Source organism: Ceratotherium simum, chromosome 27, assembly GCF_057802395.1.
Source record: "Ceratotherium simum simum isolate JZ-2026a chromosome 27, ASM5780239v1, whole genome shotgun sequence".
NCBI classification, from domain to species: domain Eukaryota; kingdom Metazoa; phylum Chordata; class Mammalia; order Perissodactyla; family Rhinocerotidae; genus Ceratotherium; species Ceratotherium simum.
The window spans coordinates 14398954-14420712 of record NC_141926.1 but is presented as its reverse complement, the minus strand read 5'-3'; the positions used below and the strand labels follow the sequence as shown (position 1 = coordinate 14420712).

Below are 21759 nucleotides of genomic sequence, written 5' to 3'. Positions count from 1 at the left end.
GAGGTTTCCTAAAGGAAACGGCCCCAACCTTCAAGACCCACAGCGTCCATGCATCACTCTGACGGCTCTGTTATATTAACAGCATTTTTAGTAGCAAGAGTCTTTTAGCCAGCCAGGGTAGGAAAGAAGCCATTTTTATCTCTAGAACTAGAATTTAGAGATGAATGCCAAATCTCCTAAAGCCTACCAAGAGAAATTCTCAGGGGACGACCTAAGCAGAGTCAGCAGGAAGTCTGAAGCAACTGAAGTTAAGAAAAATGTTTCTAGGGATTGCTGAAACACCCCTTAATTTGAAAGCTTTTCCTGAAAGGTCAGTGAGAACCCGGAAGGCCCATGTGGGGTCCGTGGGGGACCCTGAAATAACATAAGCCTGCAAAATTAAAACTGCTCATTGCAGGGCCGGCCCCGTGGCTTCGCGGTTAAGTGCACGCGCTCCGCTACTGGCAGCCCGGGTTCGGATCCCGGTCGCGCACCGATGCACCGCTTCTCCGGCCATGCTGAGGCCGCGTCCCACATACAGCAACTAGAAGGATGTGCAACTATGACATACGACTATCTACTGGGGCTTTGGGAGAAAAAAAAGGAGGAGGATTGGTGATGGATGTTACCTCAGACCCGGTCTTCCTCAGCAAAAAGAGGAGGATTAGCATGGATGTTAGCTCAGGGCTAACCTTCCTCAGGAAAAAAAAAAAACTGCTCATTGCAAACAACAGACACAGTCTCCCCTTTCAGGTAACCCCCTGCCCCACAGGTAACCCCCAGAATGTTGGTGAATTGAAAGTTCTGGTCCTTTTCATCTACAAATGTAACATGCCAGCTACTGCCATCATCTTAATTTCTCCCTGTTCTCTCATACTTAATTAACCCTCATCATTTATTTTTATTTCAAACAAAAAGACCTGGTTTGTATTTTACCTTTGCACAAGCTATGTTTATTCCCGTGAGTCTGGAAGCAACTTTCGGGCAGAAAGTGACTTTGACTTCTTTGGGAGCCTCTGTAAAGACTACTGTCCTACTCATGCCCAGGAGTCAATAAATGTTCATGCATTTTAGCAACAAAAGCAAAAGGCGAGTGATCAGTACTGTACCAGCATAATCATCACACAGTCACGAGGTAAGAGGGGAAAAATGAAAGGGGAGGAGGACAGGCTGAAATGCAAAACCCAAGATAGAAATGGAAAAGAAATGCATCAGAATAAGGGTATTCGATCTCAAGCTGGAAAATGTTTCCAGTTCTAAACTCATTAAACTCTCAATTTCAGACTATGAATGACTTAGGTAGAATGTTAGTGGTTCCAAATGGCTTGCATTTCAGGGGATAGTTGGTGGGAAGAGTAATAAGCAGGAGATAGTGGGCAAGATTTTAACACAAGAACAACTCTCAGTATTTGAACTTCAAGTCTGGCTTCTCGTACTTTCTTTTCAACGATCTAAGTTCTGGCTTCCCTGGCCTGCCCCAGGGCCTTTGCCCATGCTCTTCCTCTGTCTGCAACCCTCCTTCTTTCAGACATCTACCCAGCTCACTCTCTCCAGTTCATTCAGATCTTGACTCAAATGTCACCTTCTCAGAGCAGGCTTTCCTGGCGTCTCTATCAAAATGCCAACCCCTCCCGCAGACACCAACTCTTCATATGCCTCTTGGTTTTTTCTCCTCCTTAGCACTCATCACAATTGTAACAAACAATATATTTCACTGACTTATCTTTTTTATTCTCTATCCTTTCCCACTAGAACCTGAGCTTCAGGAGGGCTAAAAGCTTTGCTTGTCTTGCTTAGTGCTGTATCCTCAGTGCCTACAACACTGCCTACAAGGTAGAAGGTGCTCAGTAGAAAAATACTGAATGAATGAACGACAAAATGAACTCTAATCTAGAATGCAAAAACTCAAACTCATACAGCTACAATAAAATATAAATGAGATCATTACCACAGAGTGAATTAGAGAAAACACCCGTTGCTCTTAAATATGCTAGCTCTTCTATATCAGAGTGCCTAGAGGACACACCGGTTTGCAGTTGGCCCAGCGCTCTCCAGGTCCCCTCAACCTGCAGACCTGTGCAGGTCCCTCATTCCAGACACCTGGCTTTGGAATCGCCCGCATCCATGAACGGAGTTGAGGGGTTCAGCTTGCCCTGCTCCACTGTGCTCCCCAACCCCTAATTACCAGGGTAAAGAATTAAGGCCTTGCTCCTGTCTCATTTCAGTTAATTCTTGCCCTCAATTCCTACCTTGCTCCTCTTTTTGGAGCTGTCCCTGCAGAGGTTTAGGAAAGGGATTCGGAGTTGAAAAGGCACCTCTCCCCATTGTCAGGGTAGAGGAGGCACAACTGCTCAGCCTAAGATGATCCAGAGAAAATGAGGGCAAAGGAGACACAGTGGCATGATGGGCAGGGGGTCATCTGAAAGTAGTATGGAGTCAGAAAATCCGAAGATTCTCAGGGCCAGAGATCAAGGACACTAGAGAGAGTGTGACTTTCTATTCTTTTCAACACCAAGATCTTTCTCTTAAAGTGATGAGTTAAACTTTCCAAATAATCATAGTAACTTCCTTTAAATCCCATCAAATTAGATACACAATGAAAGAGTTAAAAGATATCTTAAGGAACTTTATCAATAAGTATAAACAGTCATTAGGGTGATTCATACATACATCAGGTAGGTGGCCATTTCTCAGGGGCTGCTTGTATAGATTTATTAGCCCACTAAGCCTTATGTGATAAAACAATGTAGAACTATACACACACATTGAAAAAATGTCCAATTTCTGGTTTTGGTAGTTTACTATAATTATGTATGATGCAACCATTGGGAGAAACTAGGTGAAGGGTACACTCCCTGTATATAGATTCCTGTGAATCTATAATTATTTCAAAATAAAAAGTTAAAATAAGCAAATAAAGCCTTGACTAACTAGAAGAATCTGTTAAATGAAATTCTGTTTAAAAGTGAGGATTCTTCAAAAAGAAACATTTTAGAATCCCCTTTTATAGCTGAAAACCATCTAAAAATTCTAATATAAGTTCAATGAATTAGGAAATAAAAAATAAGCACGTAATGGGCATCATCTAGCATAATATTATCAGGAAATACAAAGCAAATACAGACCAATGGTCCAAAGAGAGGTTGAATAGAGCGGTAGAGTTGAGTAACTGGGGATAGAGCCTCTGTCTTAATAAAGTAGTGAATGAAACTGAATTGCTAACATCTGATGCCAGCCAAGATCGAGTAAGGCACTATGGCTGATCTTCCCCCCACTGATAAAAACCAAAAACTCTAAACCAAAGGAAAAAGCAACTACTGAAGATTCTGAAGAGTCAGCCAAAACAGGCAGATTGGAGAAAGGAGTCAAAACTTGAAGAAGCCAGTCATATAAGAGTGAGTTTCCCCTTTTTGTTTTTATCATTCTAATTTCTCTCCCAGCCTTGCACGGAGGATGAGCTGTGGCACAGGCAGCAGAAACTCCCAAGACACACCCTGGTTCCTTTGGTTCTGGCCAAAGAAACCAAGAAGAGTGGTCCCTGCAAACCAAAGAGTGAGGGGGGATCTCAGAGAAAAGAGAGCTGGAGAAGCAAATCATCTAAGGCTGCGTGTAAGTCCACAGAAGTCCCTGGCTCATCCCTCAGACGCAAATGCCTTGGACTGACCCAAAGCAAGATAGCAAAGGCTTTGAGAACCGAATTATGATATAAACCACAGCCCACCTGCCAGCCTAACTCCCAAGTGGCACACGTGTGGGACAAACCCAAAGCAGTATAGCAAAGGCTTTGAAAACTGAACCAACATTGGAGCCACCACCCTCCAAATGTGACACAGAACTTGCAATCTGAAACTAGCTAGGTTGATTGGCTGCTAAAAAGAAAAATCAACATTCTCCAGATGTTTTTAACGAGACCTAGAGTCTCCTAAGATAATACTCAAAATGTCCACGATACACTCCAAAGAACCAGAAAAATCTAACCAGTTTTCAAGATAAAAGACAGACAATCAATAGATGCCAACCCCCAAGTGACCCAGATGTTGGAATTATCAAACAAAGACTTTTAAAGCAGCGATTATAACTGTGCTCTCTGAGTAAAGGTAAACACTCCTGAAATAAATGAAAAACTTAACTGCTTGCAATGTCTAGGCAAGATCATTGTGAACATCAATTATTATATATGAGCAGAGAAATAGAACACGAATGAAAAAGAAAGGTAAAACCTAAATGTTTCAAGATATAACATGTAAGCTGCATTTTTTAATCACACTGATGTTATGTTTTCTCAGTACTGCACGAGAAAACATTCTAGTTAATAGAAAGCCACTCCCTGGTCATGGTCTCTGAGCAGAGAACAAAGAAAAATACTCCTGTAACTGCAGATTGTTCAGAGGGAAAAGAGAAAGAGAAAGAAGCAGACACAAAGGAAACTAGAAATAACTTCATCACCTTGAGGACTAAGGAGGTTATAATAATATTTTTATGGTTTAGGATGTCCAATTCCCTAGATGAGATGAGAAGTTCAAGCAGTTCTCCAAACAGACAGCAGAATGCCCCACCCTTTAGCTGAAGAATGGGAAAGCTCCCCGTAATCAAAGTCCAGCCTTGTGGGTCAGCCTGCCAGGACTTGCCCTGTTTAGGGGTAGATAATCAAACAGATAAGTCTACTGGGGCTGGCCTGGTGGCGTAGCGGTTAAGTTTGCACGCTCTGCTTCAGCAGCCTGGGGTTTGCGGGTTCGGATCCCAGGCGCAGACCTACGTACCGTTTATCAAGCCATGCTGTGGCAGGCATCCCACATAAAGTAGAGGAAGATGGGCACAGATGTTAGCTGAGGGCCAATCTTCCTCACACACACACACAAAAAAGATAATTCTACTATTAGGGTCAAACATCTCTGAAGCAAAACTCTTCTTATTCTCAGGAAGTAAAAACTTATATTTGAGATGCACATCCAAGATCCTGGCTTTGAGCAGGTTAAAATTTTCTTTAAGAATATTAATAATATTTCACTTTCACATGCACAGATGATAGATCTGTGTAAAAATTTTAAAAGCAACTATTCTGGATAGAGCAATTACAGGTAATTTTAATTTTCAGAATTATACTTTTTTTTTGTATTTTCTAAAATTTCTATGCTAAACCTGTAATTCATTTTAAGGAAAGAAAATAAATAAAATATGTGAACATGTTTTAAGTCCCTAGGTTTTTGGATAATTGAAGAGAGTGAGGATGTGGGCAAGATGCTGGCAGCTACAACAAAACAGCACCAAACCCAAACTTAAAACAGATGGCTTGGGAAAATTACCTAAGATAAAGCAAATACTATTTGGCTTGGATTTAATCACTCCTTCTCCACATTCCAATGGCACTCTGCTTGACCTCCTCACACTGTGTCTGTGGCATGGTTATTTGTACACCGACACAGTTGTCTTACTTTGTATGTACTCCCTTCCCATTTTATTATAATCTCCCGATGGCAGGGACTATGCCTTACTCATCATTGTATTGGTCACCTATATATACTAAAGTTTGAGCATAGCTCTTCTCCATGGGAAAGCTCATCACTCATAACAAGGGTACTTGAAATATATAAAACATTAGAGCCCATTAGTGGGTCCAAGACGATCCGATTCACATCATATTCAAGTCAAAAGTTAACTGTTAAAGCAAGGTTTCTCTGTCGGTCAGGGCATCGTGAAATCCAAGCATAAGGCATTTAATGATGTGTATAAATTATCATTATTAATAATATAATTTTTCATTCCCCTGAGTTATTTAAAAACTTATTAAAATAAACGTAATGATTACCCTTCTATGACTTGAAAACAGACCTCCAAAATTGCAGGAGAAAGGATGAAATGTATTTATTTCAAAGTTAAATTTGAAGCAAAAATCACAAGACAACAGATTGCAAATTTAAAATTAGATTCTAGTGGGAGGTCTTGGTTGCAAGCCTGTTTTTTCCCTACTGGAGGCTGAGCTTGAAGACGGGCGGGGGAAAGAGCTAAGATTAAACTGAGACAAAGTTCTGAAAGTTTTTGCTAAGTCTTTACAAACCCGTGAAAAGCCTTTTGCCAAGTCACACACGAATACCCCTAACACAAGAGACTAAACAGCAAAGTTTTGCAACAAATAAAAGATGATCTTTGATTTAGAAAAGATTATTATTTTGACTGCATTTATTTTGCTTCTTAAAGATTATCCAAACCAGAAACAAAATATATCATTGTTTTGAAGTAAGATATTGAAGCTAGGTTTGCCTTTTTCAAACATAATCCAATATAAAGATGGTGAAGTTCAGGGATAAATTTAAAAGATCCTGAGGGCAATTCACAGGGGGAGAACAGATTTCATAGGTACCGGCTTTTTCTTTTTTTTAAGTTTTAATGCTAATGCTTTTGAATCGTTATATGGGTGTAACCTTAAAGAAGGGATTCCAAATTCTTTTTCCCATGAGCTACATACAACACAGCAATTCCAATTATGCTAAAACGTATCTGTCCCAACATTAATTCATGCGGACGAATACAGCCTCAAATATATACACACAAACCTACCTTCCAAGGCAACAGTGGTTCCCAGCCCAACTTGCCCCAGGAGCACTGTGGCATTTAGATACTGAAATTGGAAATGGTGCCACGAGGAACCCTGACCGGGATTGGAAAATGCAATCAGCACCTGCCCCTCGGGGTGGCCATCACCGTCTCATCTGAGTCTACGAGAATGTGCCAAAAACCTGAGATGACAAAAAGAGAAAAGAAACAATCAGCCAGAAGACAGAAAAGAGGCATTTTCTATCAAACTCATTTTCATCAATTCTTCAACATCAACTTCGTGTGAAATGCCATGCCCCAAATCAGACAATGCAACATTTAGCTACAGGTATAAAATGACATGCATAATCAGATAAATATATAAATACAAGCCCCTTTACATTTATGGTCACAAACAGCCCTATAAATTATTTTATCATTTTTAACGTATCACAATAGATGAAGGTATCAGAAAACAGAAACAGGTTACTATGGAATGATTTCCATGGTTCCCTCTTAATCTTCAAAAAGTCTCAACAGAGATCAATGAAAGAAAACCAGGGAGTCCCCATTATTCTCAAAGCAGAGCTATATTTATATGAAAAGTTGAAGAAAATGCTAAAAGACAGTAAAACAAAAGACCAAATTAAATACAGAGACCTTCTCATCGTGTACATGTTTTCTTAAGCTGCCAAAGATCAAATTCAGAGGAAACTCATGAAGAATGGGCACAGGAAAGAATTTAGGTAAAATATCCAAACTGTTAGCTAACACAGAAAATAAATTGACAAGGAGAGCTCCACAAACAAGCAGTATTAATGGTCTCTCTCTTGCTCGCTTTTTTTATATTTCAAAGCCGGCTTTCTGAGGTGAGATTGCAAATACTAAAAAGGGAGAAAGACCTGCGGGTTCCTTGGGGTGGCTGCACCTTATTACTCTCCTCTTGGACATTCTTCTGTGTGGCTGCCCACGGCTGCCACCATTGCTGGTGGTTTCAGCAAGGTGGGAACCTGAGATGACAAACACTTTGAGCAGGAACACAGAGAAAATTATCTATTTTAGGGAAGGCATTCACACAGAGGCAGTAAATAAATAAATACAGACATCCATAGAGAACAGAACAATAAGCAAAGTTACAGTTCTTATCTTGGAAAACCTGCTATTTAACGGAGAAGTTCGTGACTCACATTTGCAGGGACAGGAGCACGAGTTTTCAGCAATACCCCATTATTACCCCACAATACGTGCCCTTTCCATAATTCCCCCATTGCTATCCTGTTCCCTCGCCTTCCCTAGGCATCCTCCTTAAGCTGCTCTCTGCAAATTTTCAAATTTTCAAAGCAGTTCCTGAATTGCTTAGGAACTGGCAGAAAGTAATAAGCAACAGCCCATTTATATTGAAATGGACTCATTACCGTGCCAGCTGCCAATAATTTGCAGGGCTGGATTCTTGCTGGCAAACGGGGCCTGCAGGCGGCTGTCTTTCCACCTGCACAACGGAGGCTGATAATGCATTTTTTTATATACTTTTAAAAAAAGTACATATTCTATCTACCATAACTAAAATTCTTCTCTACCTGTATTTCTCTAATTCCTGAGCAGAAAAACTCTATGGAGAAGGATGTGAAAGTTATAGGGCCTTGTTTATAAAATACGTAAAGGAAAACAAAACTGAACCTATTTGGTATAATTTTTTTCTGATTTTGGTGGAAAAAAAATTTTACCTGTGACCCTGGCTGTGGGAATTGGCCCATGAAATGGACTAATGAAGGGCCTCAAATTTGTTCTTTTGCAAGCGGCAGATATGCAAAGGCTGCAATCTGCCAAGTGCTCATTTTGCCTGTAGTGGGTTAACTCCACTGCGGTCTTATGATTGTATGCCATGGCAACTCAAGAACTACCAGTACTCAGGTTTTCTTCAAGAGTTGCAAAGAATTCCATTTCAACAGGAGGCAGCTATGCACCAAGCTCAGGGTTGGGAGTTCTAGCCTGGAGTCCTACTGCAGCATCAGGTCAAATCTCGGCTTTGCCACTTAGTTGCAGAGTGATTTGAGGCAAACTCTACTTATCAGTTCACCCCTCTACAAACGGGGATAATAATACCTCCTAAACTATTGGGTTGCTATGAGCATTAAATGAGATCATCTATGTTACACAATTAGCTTAATGCCTACCCCATGGTCTATTGTTGACCATTATTTCCATTATTATTGAACATTTGGAAACCATAAGTAGTATGCTACCGAAGGGCAATGATTACGCGGATTTCCTTAAAACATGATATCTAATTCATTGAAACTGGGTTTATGTTATAAAGTGGATGAAACCCAGTCACCTTAACTCTACTGTGGGACAATAAAGGGAATAAATTAATCCAGCTGGAAGACGTGATCTCTCAATCTGCCACAGCTCACGCACACACACACACCATGCTGACAAAATCTGGCAGTACCAGTTGGCCTACTTATATTACACTACGATGACCCCCAGTGAAGGAAACGCTGAGTGTACCAAGTTTTTCAATCTCACCCTGATTCATCCTCAACTCATATAGTCAACTTCTGCATCAGGTGTCAAATAACCAGTTTTCACAGGGAAGTGTGTGTGCTGGAGGCGGGGTAGGAATTACCAAAACCAATCTCAGGCTTCAAATACCTGCAAAAATAGGGCTGAGAAGTCTCATCACTCCAATCCTGCAGTCTGATGTAAAACGAGAATAGGAAACCTGTCAGAAATATTGTGTCCATGACAGTTAATCTACGGCTTTTCCTAAAAAGTCTGCCAGACCAGAACTTTCTTTTTCACATTCTAAATACACTCATAAGGGGCAGCCTTCATTTTTAAGTCCTTGCAAGTTCCAGGAATCAAAGTACATAGAAAAAAGGGTATTGTACTTGCCCTCAAAATACCCAAGTTCGTGTACCAGGCTCTATGACTTACTAACTCATGTGATCTTGGGCAAGTCAATTGCCTATTCTGAAACTCAACAGGAAAAACAGGGATGTAGAATTATCTACCTTACCTAACACCTATCTGAAAAGGTTATTATAAGACAGAAATTAAAGAATCAACATGAAACACTATCAACTATAAAATGCTACATAAGTATCTTAACTCTTATTCTGTTCATCATGATTTAGTGCTGAAAATATAAAGCGGATGAAACCAGTCACCTTAACTCTACTGTGGGACAATAAGGGGAATAAATTAATCCAACTGGAAGACCTGATCTACTCAATCTGCCACAGCTCACGCACACACACACACCATGCTGTTCCATATTAGTGAATTAATGAAAATTAGGACGTTTCCCCTTACCCTCAACCTTAAGGGGGGGTGGGGGCGGGCAGAGGTCTTGGATCAATATCCTGAACAAGTCAGAATCCTGAATATTTATTTTATATTCATACTTAGTCCAAAATCAGTATTGGATGGATGGATGGATGGATGGATGGATGGGTGGATGGATGGGTAGATGGATGGATGGATCTGGGTCACTGGAAAATTTTATATGGTTCAAAAATTAAGGTTAAAGAAACTTCATCAGTCATTTTCTTATTTTTTTAACCATCATTTTATTCAACAAAGGACTCAGGAGTGACTTCCAAAGATACATGAGCTAAACTAGAATAGAAGAAATTATTAATGGAAAAATAAACCCAAAGTTAAGCCAAAGTGAAGGGGAGGAGAATAAAGGTAACAATGTGTGCCCTATGGAGCTAACCAGGGGGCTCAGTTTAACAGAAAGCTTTGTAACAACCAACTCAAATAGGGAAAACACGGCATTTGTAAAATTCAGAACGTCCTCATCAATTGCTCAGAAGAAGGACAAATGTTCTTGGTACTAAAATCAGACCAGAATTTCCACTGATGGTCCTCTGAGCCCACTGTGATATGATGAGCAATGTTTTGGACCACACCTTTCCACATGGGCTCAGTGACAAATATCATATGGACGTTTCTTCTCTTGATAATTGATATAAAAATAATCACAATTCAGCAACAGAAGTTCTGAAGAAATACGATATTGCTGAAGAGTAGAGAGGCTGCATACCTTCCAGGAAATTCTCCTTGAAGACTGTTTGCCCTCTACAGAGTGTTAGATCATGGCTGAGGGGTGGTAAGCTTGAGATGGGGCCCTCTGGCTCATGCCCAAGTGTAGCTGGGTCATGCTACCAGATGACCAGAGTCATCCGGCATAAAGGGAGGGTTCCACACGGGTGAGCTTATGTGGCTTGTGTGAAAACTGAGACTGGGACAAAGACTCTACACAAAGAAGAGGAGCAGTACCTTCCTTCTCAGGTGAACCACACGACCACTAAGGGCCCTGGGGCGGGACCAGGATTCTCAGTGAAAAATCGATCCCTCAGCACAGATGAATGAGCCATGTTAGGGGCTCCAGATTCCTACTCCATAAAGCATGGATGACATGGTTTTAGCCCTACCATGTTTTTATGGCAGATAAAAACAAGACACCCAAATCAGACAAACAAAATTCCCATGCCCAAAGACAGCCTCAGTTTTGAGCAATGCTACTTCTTAGTATATCCAGATGTCCCCCAAGGTAACTAAGTGAGGAAACGTGTTCCTAGAATCAATATATTTAAGCTAGCTATAAATTGGGAACTTCCTACTAAAATAATAACTTTAATTTTAGAACAGTGATCTTTGGCGATACTTAACCAACGGGTTCAGCTGGGACAGACATTACTATATTTCTTAAGAGCAGAGTCTTCATGTTACTTCACAGTGAAGTAACATGTTCTACTGCAACGCAGGGAGATCTACCATTTATAGAATCTCACTATCTGGCTGGCATTGTGTTAGTGGCTTTAGACCAAAATACTCTTCTAAATTTTCCTAGGTTTTTGGTGTTTATTTTCTTGCAACTACACTTGGACACTGGGAACTGCCAAGGCGTACTACTCCAACATTGCATCACTCATATGCAGCTCTCTCGCCGCTCCATCCGAGGGAGTTTGGAAACCACCAGTCCCAAAGGGCTGTGTTACATAGCTGGCCATCAAATCTCCCCTACTACTCCCATAGGCTGGTCCTAAGAAGGGCTCAAATGAGGCCCCAGCATACTGAAATGCATTCAATAGCTTTTTCAGGACAGACCACGAGAATCATGTAATTTCTCAAAAATCTAAGCAGCATCATTGCCACTAAGAAGCCACGAAGCTACTGAACACTTGAGAGTTTCCACCCAACATCCCAAGAGTAGTGACCATGTGATGTGAGAGCCCAGCTCCGGGCTCCCGGCTCCTAAATTCTCGATTTCAAATTTGAGTTACATCAAAAAAGCATGCCCATGTCTTTATAAGACAGAATGGAACACTGATCCCCAAAGAAAATGGAAATGGAGCTGACTATAGCTAACTTCTAATGCTGAAATCTGTCCTTTGTTATTTCATCACATTGTGACTTGACTTAACAGGATGTTCCCAGTGAGAACTAGGTTATCTAGGCGCCCATAAGAGACAGTGGGAGAGAATGGTACTCTGTTGAAAGTGCTTCCACACCTCCTGTGAAACATAACAGACTATATAATCCTTAAACTGCGTACCAGAATAATCTTCTCAAAAACATATCAACGCCTTAGCTTAGAAGAGATTTCAAAAGAAAATCACTTTACCCAACAATGTCTTTTCTAAATCAAGCCACCCAGGTCTCTTCTCTTAGGCAGACCTGCCTCCCATCCCCACGTCAGCTGAGATGTCTCACCAGGCACAGGAAGAAGCCTCATTTACCGAGACACCAGGGCAGAGTGGGTGGTGGGTTAGGGTAGCTCCTGTCTCACTGTCAAAGACTGAAGATCGAGGAAGGAGATTTGGTTCTGATTCTCTCTGGCTTTCCAAGCCTGAGGTTCAGCCTTGAGAGAGAGTGGAGAAAGGGGAGTCTCCATTCTAAAGGACATAGCCTTGTGTGAACAGTGGAGATGAAGGCCACTATAAGAGAAGGGACTCTCAGACTTGGCAGCTGCTGTCTGCCTCCAAGACCCTCTCATTGCCTGCCAAGTGACCCCAAAGTATGAACATGCAACTCACAATTTCCATGATGGTCTCCAACCCATACCACCTGGCCTCTCCCTTCACCTGTTCTCTCACCGTGCAGCCAAGAGGGAAGTCTTTCAGCCCCAAATACAGACGAGACGATATCAAGGGGTCCCCTTTCTTCATCAGGACGCAGAGCGGGACGAGGTCATTTGGCAATTTCATTCCCAGCGCCACCGCACAGGGAGCAGTTCCCTGGCCCGGAGCTGCCTTTCCCACACAGAGTGGGAGGGCCACTCTCTGAATCAGAGAAGAGCACCCTGGCGTGAGGCCATGGACCCAAGTAGCTGGTGTGGCAACTATGCCTTGTCAGCAACGACAGCGGGGACTGCCTACATCGCAGAGGACAGAGAAAATGTCACAAGCCCCTCTGGAGAGGTTCCTGGGCTGGGGTGCACCCAATCTGCTTTGTTGGCCCCTCATGCTCTGAGCCTGAAGGGCCCATCGGAAAGAATCACTCCCCTGGGGGACCCGCTGTTTCCTCCTTGGTCCTGTTCTTACCACTGTGGTACTTGTATTCACAGAAGGAGTGTACGAGATGGCAAAATTCTCTAAGAGAAAATGGTTAAAGAGAGATTTCAGTAATCCAAACACTAAAGATGGAGAGGAAGGAAGAGAAGCTAGAAATATTAAGCTTGTATGTGTGTGTGAATATTTGATTAGCGACTTAATTTAATAACCAAAAGTTAATGAGCAAGTATGATAGTTGGAAAACATAACCGCCCTACACAAAAAGTGAAATGTAGGGCCGGCTCCGTGGCTTAGCGGTTAAGTGTGCGCGCTCTGATGCTGGCGGTCCGGGTTCGGATCCCGGGAGCGCCCCGAGGCACCACTTCTCCGTCCAACGTGAGGCCGAGTCCCACGTACAGCAACTAGAAGGATGTGAACCTATGACATACAACTATCTACTGGGGCTTTGGGGGGAAAAAACTGAATAAATAAAATCTTTAAAAAAAAAAAAAGTGAAATGTAATGGGATCCTGTGTAATACAACTGCTAAGGGGATATTATGAGCCTCAATCTTGATAGCTGTTTAGGTGGTAACATAGGGCTTTAGTCAGACTAAGTAAAACATTTCAATGCAGCAAAGAATCTTCCACTCTGAAGTCAAATAAAATGATTTTTTTTAAGTTTTTAAAGGACTTCCTCCCAAGCATTTTCAAAATGGGGATGATTCTTTACCTGAAAGTCCCCATCTTTGGAAAGAGAAGAGACTAAAGCTCGATGATGAGATATGGTTACAGAACAATGTTTCAGAGGCCTAGAGTCCCAAGCCACTCCCTGGGTGCTTGGCCCAAAATGCTCCTTCACACCCTCCTCAATTTAAAATGAAAAAAAAAAATCGTTAAAACTAACCTCAATTTTTTATTTGCAAATCACTTCAAATTATTCTGCAGTTATACAATGAAGATTACAAGCTCTAACAGGCATGACATAATTCCTTACTTCATTGATTCTAAGAAACACATTTTTCACTTTGAACATGTCTGAAATTAAATCTGTCTTACAATCACAGTAGTATAGTGTGGATTAATCAGCATCATTTCCTTTCTTTCTCACTGGTGCATAAAATAGCGATGCCTCTTACAACTGATAGCATCTTATGAAACACAGTATATAAAAATAGATTTTTACATAGTTATACTTATGACTATCTAAAAACTGCTTAGGAATTGTTGGGGTAAAGGAGAGTGTCCACATAAGAATTTTACTGATTGTTACCAACTCAGTTCAACTCAATCAACATTTACTGAGCACCTACTGTCTGTCTGGGATGAGAAAATAGACCATTTCCTTATGATGCCCACAATATAAGAAAACGGTGGACACTTACCACTCTCAGATGGGGCTGTAAAGGCTAATCTGGCATTATTAATGGTAAACAATGGGAAGAAACAGACTAAGTCTGCCAGGAGAAGCTATCAGTCGAATCTGGTCCTGAAGGGTTCATAGGATTTGGCTTGGCTTATGAGGATGAGAGGAAATGAACAGAGATAAGAGAGAGTTTGCAAAAAAAGAAGGGCAGAACATTCCAGGAAAAGAGCAAAGGCTCTGAGGAATGAAAGTAGCATTAGCCCAATGTTGTAGAGAGGTAAGTGCACGGAAAAGAGCTGAAGGCGATGAGCCTAAAAAGATGGATTGGGGCTATGGATGCTACACAAAGGAACTGGACATTACCACGTGTAATGGAGTCTGTGACGTGATTTTATTAGGGAAGTTACGTGGTCCAACCATGGTCTCCTCTCAACTCCCCGGGTAGCATGGAAGAGAATGTGGAGTCTTGTTGCAACCAACCAAGGAGGCAGTGCCTGGAGGAAACAAGGTGGCCTAATCTGGGACAAGGAGAGCCTTAGAATAAGAAGAAAGGCAGGTGGAGTCACCAGGACTTAGCGGCAACACATATACCTCTGAGAAATGAGGGAAGGAGAAAAAGAAGGAAGAGATGCCTCTGAAGCTTCTAGTTTGGTACCTGAAAAAAATGGAAGGTGATGATAACACCTTGCATTCTGAGGTCAAATGGAGCACCCAATTCAAAAGTTTTATCCTTGAGAGGCCGGAATCCACTTACAGTGATCCTACGGGAAATTTGGTGTCCATTCCACACATGGTCTCAGCACAAAGGAGCCAGGGTTGGAACACACTAGCACAGCAATAAAAGAAAGAAAGAAAAAAAAATACACTGCTAAAAAGCTTAGATCAGGAAGGACATCAAAATGGAGACATAATACTGGCCAATTCCATTGCATAATCAGACCTTTAAAAAATTTTTAAAAACCCACATCTAATAACCTTTGAGAGGCCAGAAGTCTAAAACATGATCTCGATTACACCTTCTATTGACTAAGCCAATACCTGCAATAATAACTGGATTAAAATGCATTAATAATTTAATACGAAAATAAAAGTATGATGCCTCAGGGTTGGTGCCATGAAGTGAAAATGTAAATAAGATTTGAGTTCAGGCCCCAAAACTCTCTAGGTCCACAGGACACCCACTACGCCCCTTACACCTTGGGATTGGGTTTATAATTTACATAAGATCATCAACTGCGAGGCTGACGTTCAAAGCTGTACAAATCACAGTGAAATGCATCTGGAATGCACGAGTGAGTGCGCCTGAGCACCACTTCAAACAAATGCAGCATTTCAGGACAATCACTTCACCTTTCTATGAGTGAGTGAAACAAGAAGTTGACAGCTGCACAACACCACGCAGATCTCAGGTGATGCTCTGGTTATGCTCGTGACTGTGACAGGGAAGGCCGGGAGTGGGGCACATGGCAATGGGGACAGAGAGATGGCAGGAAAGACATGGACTAACCATGGGGCCACAAGTAACTCAATGCAATCTGCTTCACCATCCACTCTCTTTAAAATTAAGAGAATGGTCTGGAAGTTTCTATGCTCCCTATACTTGAAAAGAAGTCCATGTTTTTTTAACTTGCTTAAGTCAAACCCATGAGTACATTAATGGGAACCACCATGAGATTTTCTCTGCTGGGCATCCTTTTTCCAGTAAATACACGATTCAGTTAAGGCAAAAAGTGCCATTGAGCTGGGTGGGCCCCAGAAATGCAAGATGGAACAACCAGTTCTTACTTTAAACACTGCCGCAAGATCTTTTTGGTTGCATAACGACCAACATTCATCCTAGCTGGATTACAAATTGGGAGGGAAATAAAAAGCACATGCAGTAGTTGCAGGCTGGATTTTTGCAAGTAGAAGAGAAAAAAAAAACCAAACAAACAAAGCATATATGCCCCTCCCTGAAGTCATAAGAGGATAATCAGCCTCTTTTTCAACATAAAGACAGTTCCTGGGAAGCCATGGGAGCGTTTCTGAAACAATGATACATCAAAGTCTCCCTGCAGAAAAACCGATACATAAAATCACAAAGCAAATCTGTTTCTTGTATGACAGCAACTGGCTTAAAAAGCTTGACATTCATTGCCAAGTAATATCTATGAGACCACACACAAAGCAGTGAAACAGACACCAGGCCTGCCTTCTAAGAATTAACAAGCACACTCCTGTCCACACACACTAGTGTGGGCAGGAGTGTGCAAATGGTTTTATGGGCATCCCCATTCAATAAAACAGTTCTGAGCATGCCCACCCAAAACAGTATCAGTGTGTGTCATCACTTATTTAATTCATGTATAAATTACATACATGAGCTATTGTTCAAAAAATTATGCACATTTTAAATTTATGGTATGTGTGAACTAAACAGAAATACATAGAAATTTACATGCACAAGAGAGAAAGAAATATATATTCTAAAATTTCCTTCCCACACCCTAATGAAATCATCTTGCACATCCATCTGACATTGAAGACCACTCCTCTAGGACACAGAAGGCCAATCTGGAAACTGAGAAAAAATAAGGAAAGACAGCCTGTGGAAAACTCACCCGCATGTCTCCTTCCCCAGCCACATGGCCCCAGCATGAACAAAACCACTGACAGTACCTATTCCTTCTTCCTCCACCTGCTATCTGTATTGCTCCACCTCGTCCCACCTAAGACAGGCTTACTGTGTCTTCCAGGGACATGGTTGACAGGTGGGGTCTGCAAGTTGCAAGAGAACTCTCTAGCAGCAGGAAAAAAGGTCATCTACAGTAAAAAAAAAAAAAAAAAAAACTATCCCAAAATCTATGGCTTACGTTTGTTTTTTGAGCCTATTTGACACGTTCCCCAGTTTCCCCATCTGTAAAGTCTCAATTTTACCTACATCCCAGCCTTATTATGAAGCAACATCACAGCAGTGTCGAAATCTTCCATAATCTTCAGGAAGGCAACACATCGCCATTCAGGAGACCAGGTCTGTAGGTATGTGCTGAAAACTTTAGGCTGCTCTGAAATTATCTGATACCACTAGCTGTTACTAGGGGCCATTAAACTGTGTTTTGCAATCAAGATAGTAATCAATACCCCTCCACCAGTAGTTAATAAAACAATGCCATATGTAGAAAAAGAAAATGATAATAGAAAGAAGGACTCATTTTTGCAACCTCCTCATCTCCACCCACCACAAGGCAGTACAATGACTGGCCAAGATGCAATAAGCAAAAACAAGTTTCCAACCATTGCTGCAATTTTCATTGTGGGTAATCTCAGACGCAGCCAGGATAAGAAGCCAAGAAATTTCAGTTACATAGTTTGGAAGAACAAAGGCTAAGAACAACATTCAAAGAAAAATTATATAAAAAATATTTTGAACAAAACTTTGGACCTCATAGGTGGGAAGGAAAGGTTTCATCTTCTGGAAGAAATCGTCTCTCTCTGGCCAGCTTCCAATCCAGAAAGCCACTGGTGACAAAAGGAGCTGTCACTTAGGAGTTCATATAGCCATGGCTTCCCATCAGCATCTGACCCTGCTGGCCTGCCCCCCTCCAAAAAACAGTTCCTTCCCTGGGATTCCCTGCCCTTGTACTTCTCAGATATGCCTCTCACCCCACTGTAGGTTCTGCCCACAGCCTTCCACCTAACTCTCCCTATGGAGTATTTTTCTCTTTAACAAACTTGTTTACTTCCTTCCACACTCTCGTCTACCTAAATCTCAGTCTTCAGCACAAATGCCCCTTTCTAACCTTCTGGACAACTCCATGGGGCTATCCTATTGATAGTTCAAATTTGACACACCATGTAGGGTCAAAACCTCCCACACTTATGAATCCTCCCAGAAGGTAGCATGATTTGCAACTGCAATATAAACTTTGGATTCAGACAGATCTAGCCTTCATCTGCCATTTAATGTCCCTGCAACCTTGAGCCCGTCACCTAACATCCCTGTGGACCACTTTCTCCATCTGCAAAATAGGAAATCTGCTTTGCAGGTGTGTGCTGGGGATTAAGGGAGGCAATGTATGTGAAAACACTCTTCCTTGGTATTTAGTTGGGGCTTCATGAATGTTACTTTCTTTCTTTCCATCTTCTCCTCCTTCTCCTTTTCTTCCTCCAATATCTTCTATATCTATCCTGTCCCTTCTATTCCTATCCTTTTAATCCAGGTCTCTTTGCCTTTAATCCCCATCGCTAATATCCTTCTCTTCTGCCCAAACCACTCAATGCATACATCACCGCAAAACCAAACTAACGCCCATTCAAGACGAATTAACTGTGCTTTGAGAATGCCACCACCTCGATTCCTGCTCTGCTAACTGACCTACAAACAACCCTGGCATACCCAGTAGAGAGAAGAGCCATAGAAATAAAGGAGCTTCTTTCTGAAGAGTCAGTTTTACTCAAATATTTACTCAGGAGGTTAAGGAGAGCAGAGGGGTGGGGTAGATTGATAGTAGAATAAAATTTTAAGTGTGCATGATTTTTTTAAGATGAAATACCTATCTTCCCGCCCAAAATAAAGTGGCACATGGAATGGTTAGAAGTTAATTCTCTTTTATGTGGAGGTGTTTTATTGGAAAACTTTGCAAAACTTTCTTCATCACTTTTCTCCTCTGAATCCCCAGAGTTATCAATTATCTTCATACCTGTCTTAATCCATCTCCTCTGCTAAGATCACAAGTTCCATGAGGGAAGGGATCAGAGCTTATTACTTTTTGACATGGTGTTCCATGGGACGTGCCCCCTGTATTAGCTAGGGTTCTCCAGACAAACAGAACTAATAGGATGTGGATGGATGGATGGATGGATGGATGGATGGATGGATGGATGGATGGATGGATAGATGGATATTTTAAGGAATTGGCTCATGAGATGTAGGGGCTGACAAGTCCACAATCTGCAGGGCAGACCGGCAGGCTAGAGACCCAAGGAAAAGATGATGCTGCTGTCTTGAGTCCAAAGGCATCTGAAGGCAGAATTCTTTCCTTCTAGAGGACCTCAGTCTTTACTATTAAAAGGCCTTCAAGGATTAGACGGAGCCTATCCACATTACGGAGGATAATCTGCTTCACTCAATGTCTACTGAGTTAAATGCTAATCACATCTAAAAAATATCCCACAGCAACACCTAGACTGGTGTTGGATCAAACAACTGGGCACCATAGCCTAGCCAAGTTAACACATAAAATTAACCTTCACATGCCTCGACAGATTTTTTCTCCAGTACCTAGTAATGGCATCAATATCAGCCAAAGGAACAAAAATAATAAAATTTGTTCCTCCTCAGAATGTTTACAATAGAATATCCAACAGGTGCTTTTGACTGACGACCAGCCCACAAGTCCACTTGATTTGAGCTCTGAAAGAAGGTCTACTTGGGGTGTTCCTGGTAGCCCCAGGCTCCAAGGCATGAAGGGGTCACTGAGGACAGTGGCCTACCTTCCATGATGTCATCTTTGCCATCTATTACTAGATAATTGCATCTCTCCAAGCTTATGTCTCCTGGTAGCCAACATCATCATGAGTTGTGGCTCTCTTTTACTTCAATATGGAAAGCAGTATCAAAACATATTTGCAGATTGGAAAACACAAATCCACTGGCCCCTACCCTTAGTCCTCTGCCACCCCCACACACATACACAAATTATGGAAGTCCTGGGTACACAAGCTTCCCTGTGGCGACATTTCAGCTCTAGCCTTGGATCTGAAATTACCACCCTCTCCTAACTCTGAGCCAAGACTTCAAGCACACAGCGGGGAGGGTATGGGGGGTGTCCCCAGCAAGTCCTCAATTCCAATGCAGCTGGGCTGGAAGTTGAGTTTGAAAGCCCAGGGACGGGGAGGAGGGTCAGAATGATTGTTCAATACCCTCCTACACCCTGCTCATGACTAATGCATCACGCTGGGAAAGCAATTCCTCCCAGCTAGCTGGAACTGACAAGTCCACATTTAAACCAAATCAACCCTTGGCCAGCTCAGGAGTCACTACAGCCCTCCCAAGCCCTAAGTGTGCCCCTTTCTGCAAATATTCACCTTGAGAGAAAACAAGCTGCGAGATTTGGCTTAGGAGTCCTAATTTTGCTTCTCCGTAGGGCAGGGAGCTTGAATTTTCAAAGACCAAGCCAAAGAACACACAGAGCGGATAGGCAATGGGTACCCCTCTTCGAGCGCCAGGATAACTCATGAACTTGGGGTAAATCACTTAATTTCTCTATGGCTTCAGATTCCTCAATAAAATTCAGCACCTAGTAAGTGCTTTCAAAATGTTGGGCTTTGCAGAAAAATGCGCTGTTATAGGAGAAAAAAGGTACTGTGTACACAATCAGTGTGGGGGTTTGTTTTTCCAGTAGTGATTTTCCATTCAAAATAGCATCCATGCAAAGAAGGAGGGGGATTAATCAAGTGTATTCACTAAATAGAGCTCAATGATCAAAATAACATCAGCCTTCTGGTTCCGGCGATGCCTCACTCAAACAAGCACAGGAAAGTGGGGACTGTGTGAGGCCTGAACTAATGCTGGCACCAGGGTGCCAGCTCTAGAGCCACCTGTTTTGTTCTCTCACTCTGTCCCCACACTCACAGGAACAGGCTGCCATCTGTGCTGTACTAGCTCAGCTCGGTTTCCCATCAAGGTAAATAAGAGCCTGAAGTTTTTCACCTAAAAAAAATTCCTTCAATTATTGCTTCCAGACCTCAATCTCAATGCAACTCAACCCAACTCAATGTCAATGTGTGCTGAGCACCTTCTCTGTGGATGGCTTGGTTCAAGATTCCATGGGGATGCTAAGATGGGGAAGGCTGAAGTCTCCTTAAAGGGTCTTAAGAATCTTTCATTGGTGAGCAGGGGAGAAATGAGACAAGGACCCAAAACGTACAGTATAAGACCCAAGAGCTAGGTGCCCATGGTGAACTCAGACTGCAATGAAGAACAAGGGGTGCGATTTAATGAAATTCTTTATGCGAAGAGTAGTTTGATGCAGCTAATACTCTTTACAATGAAATATATGCTCTTAACAGGGCAAAGGTAAAAAATACATTTAGATTATGAGAATATACACAATCAGACAAGATGGTAGTTTAATTTGACTATGATTTTTTTTAAGCTGAATGTTATGATTATTACGGAATAAAAATATGATGGTTATCTTGGTATCTTAATCTGTAATCAGAACACTGCTGAAATCCTTGGAAAAGAAATCATTTCTAATTGTGGGAGTTAATAGTGGGTTTTGGAAGGAATTTTACTATAAAATCATGGTATAGAGAATTCTCACTCTAAAAAAAATATTCAAAATATTCAAAAGGCCTTAAGTAAACAAGAACAGGTCATTTCAAATATTAAGCT

The 21759-nt window shown here is 41.7% G+C and overlaps 1 protein-coding gene across 11 annotated transcripts in view; it reads right to left on the bottom strand.

Moving 5' to 3' along the window:
* The window catches only part of TIAM1 (TIAM Rac1 associated GEF 1), a 358647-nt gene that overhangs the window by 132222 nt on the left and 204666 nt on the right, over window positions 1-21759 (bottom strand). For 4 of the 11 annotated variants that reach the window (XM_087418167.1, XM_087418166.1, XM_087418163.1 and 1 more), the window contains one exon: window positions 6535-6713. The exons of 6 other annotated variants lie outside the window; for them this stretch is intronic. In XM_087418167.1, coding sequence (XP_087274293.1) covers window positions 6535-6588 — 54 coding nt within the window. In that variant the 5' untranslated portion in view covers window positions 6589-6713. Of the gene's footprint in view, window positions 1-6534; window positions 6714-15135; window positions 15208-21759 lie in introns of all 11 variants that reach the window. One more of the 11 variants, XM_087418162.1, reaches the window with a different exon arrangement.